Source organism: Theobroma cacao, chromosome 10, assembly GCF_000208745.1.
Source record: "Theobroma cacao cultivar B97-61/B2 chromosome 10, Criollo_cocoa_genome_V2, whole genome shotgun sequence".
In the NCBI taxonomy this organism is placed as follows: domain Eukaryota; kingdom Viridiplantae; phylum Streptophyta; class Magnoliopsida; order Malvales; family Malvaceae; genus Theobroma; species Theobroma cacao.
The window spans coordinates 20477243-20497073 of NC_030859.1; the positions used below are offsets into that span (position 1 = coordinate 20477243).

The 19831-nt window shown below is 34.3% G+C and overlaps 2 protein-coding genes across 2 annotated transcripts; both read right to left on the minus strand.

The window, feature by feature from the left end:
• LOC18587361 lies at positions 8948-13365 on the minus strand. The gene is made up of 6 exons (XM_018128918.1): positions 13354-13365; positions 12856-13269; positions 11388-11580; positions 9445-9621; positions 9217-9312; positions 8948-9113 (listed from the first exon to the last, which is right to left on the minus strand). Exons 1-5 carry the CDS (start codon positions 13363-13365, stop codon positions 9251-9253), a joined length of 858 nt encoding a protein of 285 aa, XP_017984407.1. The 3' UTR covers positions 8948-9113; positions 9217-9250.
• Positions 13754-16139, minus strand: LOC18587362 (annexin D4). The gene is made up of 6 exons (XM_018128617.1): positions 16031-16139; positions 15666-15838; positions 14996-15214; positions 14580-14804; positions 14251-14322; positions 13754-14152 (listed from the first exon to the last, which is right to left on the minus strand). The coding sequence occupies exons 1-6, from the start codon at positions 16065-16067 to the stop codon at positions 13970-13972; spliced, it is 909 nt and encodes a 302-aa protein (XP_017984106.1). The 5' UTR covers positions 16068-16139; the 3' UTR covers positions 13754-13969.

Sequence of the window (19831 nt, forward strand, 5' to 3'; positions counted from 1 at the left end):
GGATCATGCACCTGCATAAAAAAGACATGTTGGAGCTGAAGGCTTCGATTCAGTCATTGACTCTAGCCATGCAGACGTTTGAGGACCATGTCGTTGCTAGTATTTTAGAAGGCTTGAAATCACGAGTACAATATTCTATCTTCGCTCATATATTGGTCGTTTATGTTTAGTAGGTGTAGTTCTATTTTTTGTTCTTGATTTATGATTTGTGGTATTTTATGAGCTAATGGATTTTCCCATTTGTCTCGTTTTGTAGGGCGATCCTTCATCTCATGATGTTGGTGAGGACGACGATGATGCTGATGATGGGTAGCATGATGAAGCTGCTGTTCACATTTACGATAATGTTGTTGGCCGTGATGGAGATGATGCTGTGGCAGAGGATGTGACCCTTCAATCAGATAATGCTGAAGGAGTCCATGTTCTTGAAGCTGATTTGGTTATCTATGCATCTGCGGGAAATGAGGGGGACCTTCACTCTCTCGTGGCTAAAGGAGTCCATGTTCCTAAGGTTGATTCGATTATCGATGCATCTTCAAAAGGGGAAGGGTACCTTCAGTCACTCGTGGTTAAAGGAGAGCATCTTCCTGAGTCTTATACAGTAGTCGAGGCAGCAGCATGAGGGGATGGGAACCTTGCATCACTTCAGGCTGAAGGGGACCATCTTTTTCAGAGCATTCCTGAAGCCAGCGGGACACAGTTGTTGTCAACAAAGTCTGATGTCATCATCATGCAACATCAATTTCATACCCAACTAAGCAGGCACGGGTTAAACTGGTGAGCAAATACATGTCAAGCCGTACGTCGACCCTTGAGTGAGCCGTCGGGATATGAAGGTTGTAATGGTGCAAGCATATGAAGCTTTCAAGAAAGACGAGTGTGTAAAGTAAGCTCATAAATAACATTGCAAATATTGTTTTTTAATGAAACATTAATCCACAAGGCTTTTGAAATTCATTCTATTACATATGCATGCGTGACGTCAAGATCTTAGTGGATCAAGGTACTAAATTTTTCGCAACATTAGAGGATCCCAAAGAAGAAATGAGTAGTGAGCATGTAAACGCATGGCTCAGTGTACTCTGTAAGTAGATGAGAAGGTTGAAGTCAAACCTGTACACTACTCGTGCATGCGTGGTTGACACGATATTCTTCGTAAGTTTATCTGAAAATTTTCCAATTCTAAAAATACTAAGTTTTTTATTGCATTAAGTGCAAGCTAAAGGATGCAATAGTTCACAGGACACCATCCATCTGCTACACACCACATTTCCAACTGAAGATGCCCGGTCCACGATGGAAATTTTGGATGAGTTATGGGGGTACATGGAGGGTGAGAGGTCGACATACGACAAAAAATGAAAAGATGACGATTTCATCCTCGCACCTTGCAATGTAGGCGACCATTGGGTGGTAACGAAGATCGACTTGGTGAGGTGGATGATTAAAGTGGTGGACTCCACAAGAACTTCGTATGCTAAGGATAACAGAGTACGTGCGGCTCAGATGACACTATTTACGACTATTATGTCAATCATCTGCCACCAAGCTAGTTATTTCAACAAAATATGCCAAAAGACATGGGATTTGACGTCGATGCCATTGGAAATCCATTTGCCAAAAGCTAAGGTGCATCAACAGAACGATAATCTTAGCTGCGATATGTTCATGATATGGTACATTGACAATATTTTGCAATCGAAAAATATCAGAGTTAAACAAAATGTGATTGCAAATATGCGTCGTCAATACGCTCTAGAAATTTTTTTCAACAGTTGTGAGAGCAAACCCGGAACATATCTACCCTTGTATGTACATCATTTTTTTTATATATACAATTAATTTTATTAATTTTAATATTCATACATTTTATACATTACTTTCCCATTACTTATTCTTTATCAATTAAACATAAAATCAAGCTCAAAAGTGAAAAGCTAAAAATCCAAAAAAGAGAATACTTTGATGCATTTCAAGATTGTAAAGTACATTACCAAAATTAAACTTGCAAATATATCATCAAAAGCCTCCCTAAAAAAACAAAGTACCACAATTGGCCCTTGTCGTGTCACCCCACAAAACTGCAACAAGTCAGCATGTCATGCCATAAGTCTACATTCACTCAACGTCTCACTACAATTGGCCCGTGCCATGTCACCCCACAAGATTGCAACAAGTTAACATGTCGCGCTAGAAGTCTGCATGCACTCAGAGTGTCACCACAATTGGCCCATGCCGTGTCACCCCATAAGACTACAACAAGTCAGTGTGTCACACCATAAGTCTGCATTCACTCAGCATGTCAACACAATTGGGCCGTGCTGTGTCACCCCACAAGACTAGAACAAGTCAGCGTGTCATGTCATAAGTCTGCATTCACTCAACATGTCACCACAATTGGCCCGTGCCATGTCACCCCATAAGACTGCAACAAGTCAGCGTGTCACGTCATAAGTCTGCATTCACTCAACATGTCACCACAATTGGCCCGTGCAGTGTCACCCCGCAAGACTGCAACAAGTCAGCGTGTCACATCATAAGTCTTGCATTCACTCAGCATGTCACCACAATTGGCCCATGCCGTGTCACCCCACAATACTGCAACAAGTCAGCGTGTCACGCCATAAGTCTGCATTCACTCAAAGTGCCACACAATTAGCCCATGCCACATCACCCCATAATACTGCAACTAGTTAACATGTCACGCCATAAGTCTACATTCACTCAGCATGTCACCACAGTTGGCCCATGTCGTGTCACCCCACAATACTGCAACAAGTCAGCGTGTCACGCCATAAGTCCGCATTCACTTAGCATGTCACCACAATTTGGGCCCTACCGTGTCACCTCAAAAGACTGCAACAAGTCAGCGTGTCAAAATGGTGTTGATAAGTTTGAGAACATTCTTATTTCTTATGCACAGGATCCAATTGAAGTGGCAAGTGCAGAGCATACTCAGGACTAAACTCTTTACATATCTATTCTTATTTCATTCTTGAGAATATTATAGAAGAAGGAAGAAAGTTTAAAAAGACATTGTTATGAACATATTATTCTTTATTTAGTTGAAAGGGGTCTTCCTACCTCAATATTACATAGATTTCCCCTTTTCATAGAGAAAGGAAAAGGAACAGACAAACTTTAAACAGTACAAGCATTATTATACATTTTGGATTGTTTAAGATAATGATGCTAATTGGATGTTACTTCAATCAATATCTGGATCAGAAACAAGGCTGAGTTCTTTTTTCTTGTTCTACTTTCTCATGCGATTAGAAAAGTATTCTGCGTCTTCTGTGCAATTCTTGTGAAAGACATGACATGTCTTTTTGTTTTTTATTCATTCGAATTATGTGATGAGTTTGTTGAAAGATTTTTTTGTAGACAAATCTTTTCTGCAAGATTTTCCCATATTGCCAGGGATTTTGTGACAATTTATAAGAAATTGATATACTAATTGGATAATCAAATAATATATCTACAAAATTAATAAAAAAAATAAAGACTCATCTACAAGCGGAAACTAACAAACACAAAATCCAAATATGAATGAATGTAAGATACTGCAAGAGCAAATTGTGACAAAGGTATTGCACATGGGTTACACATTTAGTTAGGCCGACAAGCTGTCTTCATCCATAACACACCCTACGTTTTCAGACATTGTCTTTCGTATTGGACAATTGTTTCTTGTGTGATCGGTTTGTCTGCAACTTGAAAATGTTTTCGATTGGCGCACTCGTGGAGGCATCGATTGACTTAGAGATGGTGCTGGATTTGTGGATGGAATTGCAAATGGTGATGGGCAATTCTGTCTATTATGGCTGTACCTCTTGCATTACAAACATCTGCGTGCTCGACTGCCTTCACCAATTAATGGAATCCTTCTCCTCCTAGGTCTTCTCGCTTGGCCTCGCCATGGTGGTGGTAAAACGATAATTTGTTTCACATTAAGGGGCATGTCCCATTCACTAGGATGCCCTACCGGGCGAATGGATCCCAAATAACCCTCCACCAAAACGGTTGTCTTGTAGTAGTCAACGCAGAATTCAATGGCTTCACGTTTGCATTTATTGAAAAATACAATAAACTCAATCTTCAAGCACAATGTAAATGCTATGTTAATTAGGGTTCAAATAAAAAATAAAGATATTCTGACCTTATTGCTGCATGGCAGTAAATCTGTTTGGAACTCACAACATGAACACGTATTCCTGGACAGGTTTACAAGTCTGTCCATTTTCTCGTCTTTAACTTCGAACTCCACTCGATTGATAGGCTTAACTACCAAACGATGTGCATCATTGAACCGTTTGCTCAACTGCCTGGCAACCCAAGGGCTGAGGGGCGTGGTCACCTCGACGGCCTCCTCGTACTGGTCATGGAACCAACGCTGGAACATGTCCTCAATGAACTCGATCAAAACAGTGATTAGCATTTGTCTTGCATGCTTAAAGTATGAGTTAACACATTTTGCAATGTTGGATGTCATCATTTGGTATCACCTTGTCGATGAACATGCACGTGCCCATCTCTCAGGCCCTACTCTCATAAGGTCAGTGTGAGCTTCCGCGTGAATCTGCTTGAGCTGGTTCATATGTTTGTTGAAATCGAAAACCTTATAGCAATCTCAAGCAAGGGTGAAAATCATAGACGTCGCGCTTGAACTTGTTTTTAAAGTTTTTTTTCAAGTGGTAACCGCATAAACCATGGGGCGCTTCTGGGTATGCATTTTGGATAGCTTTTTTAATGCCGAGATACTAATCAAAAATGAACATAGTGTTTCAAGACAACCAACCGTATCACGTAACTTGCTAAGAAACCACATCCACAAGTCTTCGTCCTCAACATGGCTGATGCCAAACGCAACTGGATATACGCACTCGTTCGCATCTTTTCATACAATGACAAACAAAACACCTTTGAGCCTGCCTTTCAGATTTGTCACATCAATTACAACCGTAGGACGCATTACATCCCTAAACCCCCAAATACAAGCCCCGTATGACCAGAAACAATATTTGAATCTTTCTATCTCATCAGTTGCCACTGTAGTCACTATGCCAAGATTTTCTTGTTTCAACATATAAAACTATGAGGGTAGTAGTTGAAATAACTCCTCCAAAAGACCAAAAACAAGCCTCTCTGCATACTCCTTCACTTGCCAAGCCTTACCATATAAGCATTCCAATCCCCACTAAACCCTCATCTCACAAATTTTATCCTTAGGTCTCAATGCTACTCCATTAGCCCGAAACTTGTGTAACATAAGTTCACCAATTATCTTCGCACTTGTAGTTGAAAATCGCCCTTGCAAACCATCAACAATACAAGTGTACACTTTGTGGAACGTTCGAACTTGCCAATATTCTCCTCTGTCAAGTAACTTCGTTGCACGCACACTGAACTTGCATGCTTTGTCCTTGCAACCAACCTCATAACGACCTTTACATGACCTTTTTACTCTTATCGTAAACTTCTCTTTTAGAACTAACATGTTCAAAGCTCGTTTCAACTCGACCTTCGACGAAAACATTCTTCCTTTGTATAAACGATCATTGACACATGTCAACTCCTCAGTGGCAATTGTTTAGAAGGAGAACCTTTCTGCACTTGTAATTAGCCACGTACGAGATATCCCTGCATTTTCCCTTTCCTGATAATTGTCATCGAGCAATGTATCAAGGCAACAAATCCCGTTCTCACCAGTGATGAGTTATTATATATGGGATCATCACATTAAACATCTCCTACATTAATACCTCCAACAGGTTCCGTTTCACCTTCAACATTATTGCAAATTGGAATGTCACTGTTATAAAGCCAATCATCGTCTAAACTATCATCATGCCATTGTTAAAGCCCATCATCTGAATTGTCATCAAATCTATCTTCACCGGCAACGAACAAATCCTCATTTCCCTCATCAAATGCGGTATTATCCTCCAACGTCTCAATGTCACCCTCCAACCTCACATTGTTGTCCTCAGGTGTCGTATTCTCATTTGACAATGGCATTACACACTCTACAGTTTCACCCGATCGTTGCATTTGTTGGACAGAAGCAAGCAATTGGCTTGATGCACATCCTGATCGAAATTGTGCAGCCAACTGTTCTGTGAATGTCATTTGTCTATCGGGCTGCACAAACTCTTATGCATACCTCAATTGCCATTATTGTGGGTTACGGACCGAATGCTGTGGTATATGAGAAGCATTGTAAATCTCATTTTGATTGAGCTGATTACCATGTTGCTCAACTTCTTCATGTGACATAACATTTGTTTCGCATCCCTTAATGCTGACATACACAGCCAGAACATTCCTCTATTTCAGCTGAATGAATGCAACATCCTCATCGTCCTTGATAATTGACCGTGATAGCTCTTCGGGTGTACTGATCAATGCATGTAACTCAATCTCGTTAATTTCTGAGTTTACCCCAACAACATCTTCAACCAGTTGCATCAAGCCCGCAAATAACAAATCACTCCTAACCCCCCACATTCGTGACTCACCACCCTTGTAAATGCCATCCACCCACTGACCACCGTGTCTTATCAAAAGTAGCACAATTGGAACCCCATTGAAATTTTGTAAAAAAAAATTGTCAATCATTTTACACAACACATGCCGTATTCAAAAATTTGTCAGTCATGTTGTTACATGCCATGCATATAACGTAAAATGTGATAACACGCAATGCATATAACGTACAATGTTGTAACACGCCATGCATATAATGTAAAATGTTGTAACAAGCCATGCATATAACGTAAAATGTTGTAACACACCATGCATATAACGTAAAATGTTGTAACACGCCATACATATAATGTAAAATGTTGTAACACGCCATGCATATAACCAACGTCGTGACACGCTAAAATAACGTTAACACATGTTATAGATGCATGGCGTGTAACAACTCTGGGCAATGTTTCTAATCCATATTCTAATTTACACCAAATGTTTTAGAAATTTAAATGTGTTGCAGCAATAAACCCAATAACAGGTACCTTGATGTCATCTCTGCTATAGGGTTTGTTAATTTACGACAATATGGCCAAATGCCGAGAGATAGACCACAGCCTGATGACAATGGTACTCAACAGAGAGTTGACAAAGCTCATACAGTTCAGAGATCTGAAAAAGCTGACAGCAATGGTGTTCAACAGAGAGTTGGCAGAGTTGAGACAGTTTAGAAAGTTGAGAGAGAAAGATGACCGAGCTCAAACAACTGAGCATTTATTTGAAACAATGTTTTTAAGGGCATTTTGGTCTACTCATGCTTCATTTTGGCTAAAAATAGATAACTTTATATGAGTGGTTATTTTTGAAATCACCTTATCATGAGGTCTTTTTCTCACAATTTTCTCTTTTCTAAAATGTGATGGCTCTGTACTCTTACATGCCAGTGAGATATGAACTTGTAATTGTAGCTGGCAATCCACCTTTGTCATTCCATATGTTGAAATCCTTAACCATACCCAAGTACTAAATTTGTCAGAGGATCGAGTCGAGTTTGCATGTGAAAACATTCATGTTTATCCATTTTTTCTTTTTGTAAATATATCATAAGATAAGGAAAGAATTAATGGGACAACAATTTGGGACGAAAGATTGCTAATAAGTTGGCCAAGATTTTCAGCAATTTTTTATGCAAAATCTCAATCAGATACATACATATGCATGCATGATTGATTAAATTTAGGGTAATATATAGTGTGATAAAATTAGATATTTTAACATCATTATGGTTCGTGAATCTGACATTAATGAATTTTAATTTAATACATCAAATGATCTATGTCTATATCTATATCTATATATTCTTGCCAACAATATTATAATGCTAAGGGATAAAGCTTCTCTACTTTCGATTTACATATATGGATCCAAAAATTCTAATAAAAAATTTTAATAAATAAAATCTAAGACATAAGTTCTTATTTTTTAATATAATTTTTTAGATTTTTATTTAATTTAAAAAAATTTATAACAATTACTATTTATTAATATGACTAACAATTACTACGTAAAAGCAATCTTTGACTGGTATAGCTTTGAATTCTATAATTTTATGTAATTTATGGTTTTGTTCGTAGTGCTAGATTCTATGTAATACAGCTGGTCATCTTTGATGGGCCAGCAGCCTTTCTAATTGTGTCGCTTGACAGGAGTTGGGAAGTCCCCCCTTTGACTACTATAAGTGGTTGAAAGTTGCTTCCTTTACTCTATGTTGTGCTTTCTTTCGATTCTGGAAGAGATGCTTTTTGCACAGGAGAGGAGCTGCAGCCCCTTTGCTGCTTTTGTATGGAGTTGATTCTATTTGCATAGCCCTTATGTTGTAAGATTTTGTATGTAATCATTCACTAGAGGACCAACATCCAAAACGTACTAAGAGTGAGCATCGGTCGATTTCACTTTTGGAAGAAATTAAAACCGTTGAAACCAATTTTTCTTTATGATCGACCAAAATTGATCGGTCATAAAAAAAAAAATCGATCAACCGAAACTAACCTAAGTTTAAGTCGATTTTGGTTGGTTGGAGGGTGGTTTAGGGTTGACTTGAGCTTAGGCTTAAATGGCCCAAAAATGTTAAAATCATGAAAAAATTTGTATTGAGTTTGGGCTTAAATTTATGTTGTTTAAATTTGAGCTTAAATTTTCATTTTTATAATTGAAATCAAACCATATGATTCATTTTTATTTATATAATTAAACACTATATAATTTTTTTAATAAAATCAATAAACATCATATTATTTATTTACAAGAATGTCAAATCAATTACTTATTTTTTTAGAGAAGTAATAAATACCATATATTAAATTGGATAACGAGAATATTAAATAAAATGGAAAAGATAATGGAAAAAGATTTTCATAAATTGTACATAATATGCAATGCAATTTTGTAATTTATGCAATGCAATTAATCTAAATCCGAGAAGTATAACATAAATTAATAAATTGTACATACTACAAATGCATAAAAATTAGAAGTTATATAACCAAAAGTGAAACAACATAAATTACTAAAATTCAAAACATAGATTTGATGGACCTCGGACCTCCAACTCCAATATAGCGATTTTCCAAAACATGTTTCTAAAAATATTAAAATATAAAATAATTAGTATAAATGATTATGTTAAGATAATCTAAATAAATTATAAATGTAAATATGCATAACACTTATGGATAATATTACTTGAAATGTGAAAATAGTCAATAGGAATATCACATTACTCAGAGTCAGACCCAGCCTCAATCTCACATATGTGCTCTAACGTAATCTTTGTTAAATCTAAAAATAAAATAACAAATATGGTAAAATCTTTAAACAAGAACTAAAGAAACAAACAAATTAATTGAGAAAAAAATGATACTATATTATGATAAATTAAACAAAAAACGAAAGAAACAAAGAAATAATTACCTAAATCAAGTTTATCAAGCTCGTCCAAATCATCCTCAAGCTGCTCCGGATCACCACGTGTGTTTCCATATAGCCAATCTTGAGCACAAATAAGTGTTTGCATGATCTTAGGAGTCAAAGAACTCCTATATGCATCAAGCACACATCCATCAGTACTAAAAGCGGATTCTGAAGCAACTGTTGATATGGGAACCACCAATACATCATGAGCAATAGCAGCAAGTATAGGAAACCTACACTAATTGAGTTTTCACCACATGAGAACATCAAAGTCAGTATCCTCGCTAGCATCATCATCCAATGGCTCCGATAAATTTTAACCAATTTCGATTTCTGTTCTTCTAAGCCACTATTTAACCGATGCTTTTTAAAAGCACCCAATCTTTTCTTAGTAGTTATTGGGCCCTTGCCACTCGAAACAATAGCACTACCATGCCCACCTTCACCACTGATGACTTGTCTCATTAACATTTGAGACTTTTGACCACTTTCACTAGCATGAGATTGAGGTTGGGGTTGCAACATAATCTTATAACATTGAAACACCTCATCCATTGTTTTTCTCGTCAAAGAAAACATCAACAAAGCTTGTTTGAGAGAATACATATCTTGCAAAGTAAATTCAACATAAGCAAGTTTTTTTCTTGGATTAAGAATCGAGGCAATGTATAACACCAAATTCATTTTTTCCACATTTATCCAATACTTGTCATATTTAGCTTTCATTCTCATTGCCATAGACTTCAAATCAACATCATCACTTTGTTGCCATTCAATCAAAGTGCCATACACATCAGAAATAGAATCAAGAAGAAAATTAAAAGTGACATAAGATGTACTTGAAATATTCACAGTCATATCATAAAACTCTTTTAAGAAAAGAAAAATCCTCTTAATAGTTATCCAATCATTATCATCAGACACCCCATCTCCATTCCTCACTAGTCATTTCTGTAACTACTATCACAATACTCAAATGATGCAAAAGCCCTTTCAAATTTCACAGTTGTATCTAACATAAAAAAAGTAGAATTCCATTCGGTGCACACATCCAAAGTCAATAAGCATTTCCTATCCACTCTTGCACTAGTAGCATACTCTTTAAACTTGGCTAATCTAGAAAGAGATTGTTTAATATATCTCACTACTGATCTAACATGAGCAATTGAGTCAGTGATATCCTTTAACCCATCAGTCACAATAAGATTAACAATATGTGCAACACATCTCATATGAAAAAATTTACCTCTTAATAAACTAGTCCCAGCAATATTAAATTTTTCTTCAAATGTCCTATTGCAACATCATTGGAATTAGCATTATCAACAGTAATAGAAAAAATCTTTTGAATCCCCCAATCAACCAAGCATTTATCAATTGCCTTTCCAATAGCCTGACCTTTGTGACTCGTAATGAGACAAAAGTCGAAAATCCTTTTTTTGCAACTTTCAATCGTTATCAATAAAATGAGCAGTCAGACACAAATAATTAATTTTTTGTACTGAAGTCCATGTGTTTGTGGTGAGACATATTCTACCAAGACATGATCTACAAAATTTTCTCATATGAGTTTTTTCATCAACATAAACCTTATAACAATCCCTAGCAACGATCCATCGTGAGGGTATACGAAATCTAAGACATGCTTCTTTCATGTGTTTCCTATACCTTTTTGCTTCCACAAATTTAAAAGGCAGCTCATCTATAATGATCATCTTAACTAAACTCTTCCTAATTGCATCCTGATCAAGCTTCCAACTACCCAAAGACCCATCTCCTCCAGATGAAAAAACTAATTCCATTTGATTACTCTCCTCACTAACACGGAGTATTTTCAACTTCGAACAAACCTTAACATGATTATTTGAAGAAGATGTTCCATTTTTTTTTTACATCAGCCCATAAAACCTTATCACAATGACTACATGCAGCCTTATGATTACCTTTGTTATCAACAAATTTTGTGAAGTGATCCCACACAAGCGATGACATCTTTGATGGTTCCTTTTGCTTCTGCGGTTTAGAGCTTACTACTTCACTTCTTGCATTGCCTTCAGTAGCACTTGCATGAACTTGAGGTGTAGATGTTGAGTCATTGGTTGCCAAATTTATATTCTCCTCAATTTCATTTGATATCTAAAAAAAAAAAATAATCATCATATAAGTAAATTTGGTATGCCAAAGTGAAGAAGAATAATAGTATTATGCATAAACAACAAAAAAAGAAAAAACATATTGAAAAGAGGTAAATTTCATTATTAATATTAATATTGTAAGTATTAATCATGAAGATTAAAATTGTCTTTCTAAGTTCTAACCCAAACCACGTCATTTTCTAATTTGTCATACTTTAATGGAGCGTAATATGAATGATTTAAATCCTGAGACATTTTCTAAATTAATTTTGATTTATGAATATGAAAAATAGAAAAATTAATATATTGGTTGATATCCCTTTTCTGTTTTTGGGTTAATATCTTCAATTTGTTCTTTGATTGATGTGCCCTTCATATGACTCATGTCTCCTTTCTATTATAAGAGGTTGAACATGTAATTTTTGGGTCATATTAATTAGCAAAAAAATTGCCTTTTATACAAAAGTTAATTTTTGGACACATAAAACTTAACTTAATGAGGGTGTGACATGAATTTATTTGTCACCACCTAAACATTTCTATGATTTATTGATGAAGTTTATTAGGAACTTGCAAATAAAACGAATTTTCTTGGAGAAAAAAAAAATCAATGCAAGCATCAATTTGGCCAATGATAGTATGTTATGAATTATATAGAGACTTAGACATGAATAAAAATTTTTATTATTTATGATCTAATTAATAAAATAAAAAAATAATAGTTAGATAAAGAGTTTATAAAGGAATAATAATATAAAATCCAAATTAATTTCTAAATTCTAACGTTATATTTCTTTACATAAAGAAATTAAAAAATGTATATTTCATTATCTAAAAATCAGGTTCAATTTTCTCTAATTCATGTTGTAAGCATTAATGTAAAAAATATTTAATAAAGAATATAAACTGAATAACTAAAAATCAGGTTCAATTTTCTCTAATTCATGTTGTAAATATTAATGTAAAAAATATTTAATAAAGAAAATAAACTCAATAACTAAAAATCAGGTTCAATTTTCTCTAATTCATGTTGTAATAGACATGAGACAAGAATTAATTTTCTCTAATTCAATTTTCTCTAAATAAGCTGGACTGCTGGAGGCTGGAGCACAACCGGGAGACTAGGGAAGACTAGCTTTCATTGTTCAGTCATCAATGTTTACAATCCACATACACAAAAACAAAAATCACAATAAAAGCCCCACAAATCACAAAACCCATGAAAATACAAAAATCTGAATCTGTCAACTACTCAATTCTTCAACATTGAATATACCTTGAGGCTTGAACAAAGGGAAGATGACAGCAAGTCAGCAACTGCAAGAGACAACTGGCGACTGGCGAGGAGGATGGCAATGACAGCAAGGGATCGGCGATGGCAATTGATGAGGACCAAGGAAGAAGCCAAGATGGTTTTTAGGGTTTCAAAGGGAAAAAAGGGGGCTGATTTGATGAGTGAATACAAAAATCGGGGAAAGGAAAAGAAGTTAAGAAGACAAAAGGGGATTAAAGAGGTTAAATGAAATTTCACCCCTCCCCCTCGATTTTTTGGTCGGCTCGGGTGGGGAGGAAGTGTGTATAGTGACCGAACTGTGAAGCACTCAAAACCAACACCGAATAACCGAGTCGACTGTGACCACTGACGTTGGTTGCGGTCAGTTGCACGGTTGTAGCCAACTGGTGCTCTCTCCTAGAACGTACTACAAGAAGAGTCCTCAAAAACCCCTAGAGCTAGGCAACACAACATAGAAAAGAATATCAAAGCACAGCTCACCAGCGTAAGCATCAGCTATGAACATCTCTAATTTGAGTAGAGATGTTATTTGGAATTCAGTGTATCTTGCACACGAAACAAATTGATCATTTGCTCCATCAATTAATTAGTATCTTAATTTAATGCTTTGCTGTACCTTCAATTGTTTTATTGCGTTAGACCAAGTTTAAGGATATGAGGCATTATGTGATCCTCTCCTCTCCTCTCCATGTGATTGTATGTCAAAGTTTTCCCACTTATATTCATTTCTTAATAAATATCTAAAATGGCATTCACAATTTTCATTCAGAACATTTAAATAATAATTATATTAAAGGTGTTTATGGATCGGATCGAATCGAGTTAATCGAATTTTTTAAAACAAAAATAAACATGTATATCCATTTACTTATTATTTTTCAAAATAAAAATATAAAGATTTCATTGATTGTAATAAATAAAGAAGAATATTGTTTTCTAGAATCGGAAGAAAGGTGCATGGGAGGATTTTGTGAGGGGTTGTGTGGAGTATTTTCTCTCCTAGAATGCAATCAAAGTTTTCTTGTGAAGGAAAACCAGATAGATATAATACTAAACTTATAAATTCAACTCTTATACAAGCACAAAGGCCACTTGTTTAATTTTCACCTCTTGCTACTAAGCCAAGAATGAAATCCTTGTAGGATCCTGTAAGAATCCCTTGAATTTTGTTCGGAACATAACCCTCCTTCTCCCTCAACTCTTTTTGGGTTACGATTACTCGAGTCAGTGCTTTTTTTGATTCCTCATCCGCATCCACAGTGAGAGCTGCATCCAGAACCTGAAAGGAAAGAGATGAACAAACGATTAGATTAAAAATTAATTAGGAAATCATAATAATCATAAATAATAAAAAATAAAATTCCACCATAATCTTACCCTGGTGAAATATGTTGCAGGGGTACACAAGCATTCTACTGTATCTTTTAAAATTCCCTCAGCTTCAAGGTCCTAATCAAATAATTAAGCACGAGTGAGTCAAAGGTATATATACGTACGTATATGTTGGACTCTGGAGTTATCAAATACGGTTAAGTATCCAATATGAATGAGTTCAATTAATTTTAAATTTTTCGTTATATTTGTAGAGTTAGATCTCCATATCCGTATGTCACTGTATCAGATATGGGTATTTCAAAGAAAAGCCCGAGCAGCATATATAGTACATTAGTCTCTAGCTGTGGAATGATAAATTGTGTTGGCTATACCTCAGTGATGGTCTTGCCGCAAATTTTGTTGTAGTGTTCATATACTGCCTGAAGATGTGGTTTGCTCCTTGTGGAAAGGATCATGATTGCGTCCTCGTCCTCAATAGGTTTCCTTTTATCAGCATTCTTGATTGCATTGGAAAGGATTTCAGCTTCAGATTTTGCAACATCGTCATTAACCTTTGGTCCCTCGTACCTGTAAGCACTCACAAGTGCCACCAAGAGCTGTTTCAAGGAATAGAACCCAACATCATGAGATCTTTGTGCATTTATTGAAGGCACATGTTGGACATTATTATTGGGTTGGAAGGCCCAAAAATTTAATGGGCATCAACAGTGTCTTCATTTTCTGGTGGGAATAGTATAATTTTTCATGTGAATTTGACCCAACATCATGAGATCTTTGGTATACTCACCTTACGCTCACTACCTTTAATGTGGGAAGCGAGATCTTCCTCGATGGAGTGGTCAAACAGGGAATGATAAGCCTTCCTTGCACCCAATAATTCATTTGATGATCTGGTACATGCTATCTCTACAATGACACTATAGTGTCTTGGGCCCTTTTTCATTGCCTTTTCAATCAAACGAGCATCTCTTTCCCAAGGATGCAAGAGTGAAAGCACCACAGCATCCTAACAACCACAAGGCAAACCCCAAAAGAACCTTATCAATATCTTGAAACTATAATTCTAATTGACTTTATCTTTTTTTCCAATATCAAAAACAAAGAAAAACAGCCTGGAAAAGAAGCAATATCAATTATTGAACCTACTTTTGATAGTATTAAGATGTAGATTTTGTTTTACTTTTGTTTTATCAACAAAACTGCTTTTACACTTCAATATCCCAAAAATCTCTCTTGCCCTATTACTAGGTCATTCATGTAGATTTTTACTATCTACAAAGCTATTTAAACTTGAACTTGCATCTATGTATTGATGATGCTTCTTTTCTCACTTTTCGTGTTTTCATTTATCCGAAAAAGAATGAAGATAATACAAGGATCGGAGTACTCACTCTTGTTAATTTTAAACTAAAAATTTTGATGTACAAAACTACATATGCATCATATATGTCACATACCCTAAATCGCTTGAATTCAAGTTTGAGATTTTTAATGGTAGATTGATGCAATCGCTCAAATCCATTTTCATCCTCAATGAAGAACTTGGAGTATCCTTTCCTGAGGGATTTCTTATGTTCATGGTTTGAATTTGCCAATATAGAGATTAATGAATTCTCATCCACTCCAATCCCTGAAAATAAAGGAAGGTAATGATCATTTATGAATTCATAAACAAAGAATTAACTTGCTAGCTTCAATATATCAAACAATGCCCGCAACAATGTACAGAGCTGTTGTTCTTGCTCTTTTCAATAACAAGTTGAGAGGAAAACATTTTGATTAAGAAGAAAATGATGGAAATTTGGAGAAGATGAAGGAAAACCTGAGAAAGCTTTGATAAGAGCTTCAAGATCAGCCATTCTTTGGTGGTCCCTGTAGTGCAGTGTGGAAAATTTTAGTGTATGAGTTATGCAACAAAGGAGAAATATATTTATATCATCCTGGAAGGTTACATATGTCATTCTTGTATTAAAATTATTTTGGGGAAAAACTGCAATAATAATGATGAAAAATAGACAAAATAATGGTTTGGCTAACGCTTGGACCCTTAAAAAGTGGTTAAACGTTAAAGGCAACAATTAATTCTTTCCTTTTCATTTTTTTTTTTTTTGAGTTTATGGTCCATACATTTTGGCATATAGTACTTGAGCCCACTTTTTTATTCAATTTTATTGTTTTACCCACTTAATATTTGATTTTGGAGATTTACCCCTCAGGCAATCATATTATAGACTCCTCATACAAAGGTTAAAATGGCCGAAACATGATCTAAAGTTGTTGGCCTAACCCTCACTATGCATCATCTCAGCACATTTTAAAATTATAAAGAAGAAAAATATGGCTTTTTTAAAGGATTATGATATTGTTAAGTATTCAAACAAAAATCAATTAATAATAGGTGAAAGAATCAATGAATATGGACAACTCAAGACTTAATTGATGTGGTATAACATCGCTTAACATATATTTTTGGATTATAATTTTGGAAAAGATGAAAATCGAAAAATTAAACTCAATTTTTTCCTTTACATCTAAGAGATAAATTCTATTATTAATTAATAATTTACTTAAAATTAATTAAAATGTTAATTTAAAAATATAGTAAATAAATATGGCTAATTTCGTCAATCAAAAGTTTTACCAACACTCATGCTATTATATGTATTATATGCTTTTTGACAAAATTATTTATGAGTAAGATGTTGACTGGATAAAATTGATAATGACATCCTATTATAAAAGAAGAAGATAATGTCAAATATATGATAGAAGATTTGTCACTCATACAGCTAGGCACCAACTTATCAACTGCTTCAATTTAAAAAAAACAAAAATATAGTATATTTAGTAAACATTGAATATGGGACAATCTGAGTTTTAGTTTGGGACTTTTAATCATGATTGATGATTGTGGGGGATGCTGTTATATAATTTAAAAGTTAAAAAAATAAATAAACGAGTTAAACGTGTTTAATTTAATATTTGGTGTACTTATCTTCCATAAACCATCTTTAAATCAAAAAATCAACAATACTATACAATTGTTTTTTTATTGTGTGTCAAATTTTATGATTGTGAACTTAAATTAGAAATTAAATTCAAAGTAGTTTTTTTTTTAAGATTTGGAAAAAAAGAGTCGGATTTGGACCTAAATCTTCTGAGTAAGGGATATATATATTGATGATTGAATCAAATATTCAGATGCATCTATCAAATAGGATCATGTCCCTAGTATTAATAATAATACATGTTTAATAAAAAATATAAGAAATAAAACGAAACATCATTTTGCCGAGCACTCGAGCATTTGGCTCATTAGTTGGTGCATAATCCCCTACTTAAAAAACAGGATTCGAATCCTCCTCCCCAATTATAAAAAAAAAAAAAAAAACACCATCTTGTTGAGCTTGCAAAACAAGTGTCTTTCTGAAACTATGCTGATGAAAGAGTAGAACTCACTCTCTCTTTTATTCTGTCTTTTTGATTGAGTCACTCTCAATGAACATCATAGGACCCATGGGGGTCTATTCTTGCTTCTTTATAGTGGTTGAGGTGGAGTTATGTATTGATCACAGTCCAGCTAGATAGGACCCAAGAAGAAGCATTGACAGCTATGATTTTCACATATTGTCCTCTCAAATACTAAGATTTTTTTTATAAAAAAAAAAATTATATATGTACTAATAGCTAGGAAATGAAGTAGTATCAAGAGTTGAACTCGAATTCCTCACCTTAACAAAATAATGTACATTTTGCTAACTTCATTAATTATTTATTAACACTCCATGTTTCACGCATCGAATTTTTTAAATAATCATTCAAACATTTAACCATATATGTTATGCAGTTATTCTTTAGATCTATGGATTTCAAGCCATTACTTGGTTCCCCATGATCAATTAGCTAGACAAGGATCATTGAGCACCATAACCAACTTGCAAACACTTTAATGTCACACTTGCAATCTGATAAGAACAGTTTGATTAGACTGTCAGGCACTCCATAGTCCATATACTTAAATTGTCTTCTAAAACATTGCATGCAAAAACACAAAGACAGACAATGAGAAAAGGATATGCTCAGCAGACAAGAGTCGTACTCATTGTTGAGGATGGCCCCAGAAGGTGTTAACTCGTGCTTTTCATGTAACAAAACAAATGAGTAAGATCACTGACAGAATCTATTAAAGATACTATCATAATCATGTCTAAATTTTGATAAGACATAGATATTTAAGAAAAAAAAAACAGTAAAGATATTTAAAGGTTTTACTGATAATTTTTTATAATTTTTTTTGCATGAAAATTTTGAATCACACAAAAAAAAATAATTTTCTCTTTTCTCGTAAATTTATCAAAAGCACTCTTACAAGTACATTATTTTATGATATTGCAGAGTTATATATTTTATATATTACCACAGTGAGTCTGCAGATACACATTGTTAATAACAGACTCGATTCAACATTCATGTAATTAGTGTCAATTTCAATTTATGACCTAAAAAAATACCCCATATGCTGGCAAAATTCTTTTGATAGCTATTGGCAATTGCTTTATGGTTTCCCCACCCTATTGTCAAGAATATACTTTGCTAATAAGCAGCAGACTGGAATTAATCCACCCTTTGGAATTGAGGGCCATTCTCAATTCTCTGGTTTTTCAGATATAGAACCATGCATAATTGTTAGAATATATAAAAATCCAGCTGGGAAAGAACCAAAGACAGCTAAGGTTTGCAGTACATTTTTCAATAATTATACAGGTCGAAAGCACATCAATCCTTGCCAAGCAATTCCAACACTGGGGCCTTTAGTCTTTTAGTCTTTGTAATTTACAAGAACTTTAATTTAATTTTTATTTTTTTCCAAGCTTTTTGCCTTTCTTTTACATTATTGTTTAACTAATTTGGAAGGAGGTAAAGCTGTTTATAAATACCATGGCATGTTAAACAACCCATCATCTAAGATCACATGCAAAATATAACCATCCCATGAAAAAGCATATGAAATTTCATTCAAAAATAGATTTACAAAAATTACTCGATCAAATGACAGTAATATGTAAAATTACATAAGAAGAGATATTAGATAATTAGAAATTTAACATCTAATTCAACATAAAATTTTGATTTTATACAGCTACGATGGAATTTAAAATTTTGATTAAAAAAAATTAAATGAGAGGTAAACGATTTGACTTGCAAAGCATTTCGAGCCTTATATATTATAGTCACATGTAACATGCAGCTCTATTCTTTAAATAAAATAATAATTAATGCTTGATCAAAACTTAGCTGTTGAACTAACAAAAGTATATTATAGGTAATATATATATATGATATGGATAAAATATCTCTACTCTAAGGTTGTCGGTTCTTTTCTAAAATTTATTGAATAAAGATACATATATTTATTATTCAATCACATGTTCAGATGGAAGTTTATATATATATATTAAATTTTATATGGTCTTACAAACTTAAATTTATGAGAAACCAAAAAAAAAATATTGCTTTGTTTCAATCTCCAATTCTTTTTTAAGGATGGACAACACTTATTCACAATTCTTTTGCTTATTTCTTATGTAATCTTCTGTTTTTGCCAATGCATTCCCTTTTCTTT

Coding starts and splice junctions, on each gene's coding strand:
- LOC18587361 (XM_018128918.1), bottom strand. Junction 11,581..12,855: donor CCCTTTGTTCAAGCCTCAAG/GTATATTCAATG, acceptor TTTTTTTTTTAG/ATATCAAATGAAATTGAGGA. Junction 9,313..9,444: donor GCTTGATAAACTTGATTTAG/GTAATTATTTCT, acceptor TTTTATTTTTAG/ATTTAACAAAGATTACGTTA.
- LOC18587362 (XM_018128617.1), bottom strand. CDS start 16,067: ATGGCTGATCTTGAAGCTCTTATCAAAGCTTTCTCAG. Junction 15,839..16,030: donor TCTTATCAAAGCTTTCTCAG/GTTTTCCTTCAT, acceptor CTTTATTTTCAG/GGATTGGAGTGGATGAGAAT. Junction 14,153..14,250: donor CTGCAACATATTTCACCAGG/GTAAGATTATGG, acceptor CTTTCCTTTCAG/GTTCTGGATGCAGCTCTCAC.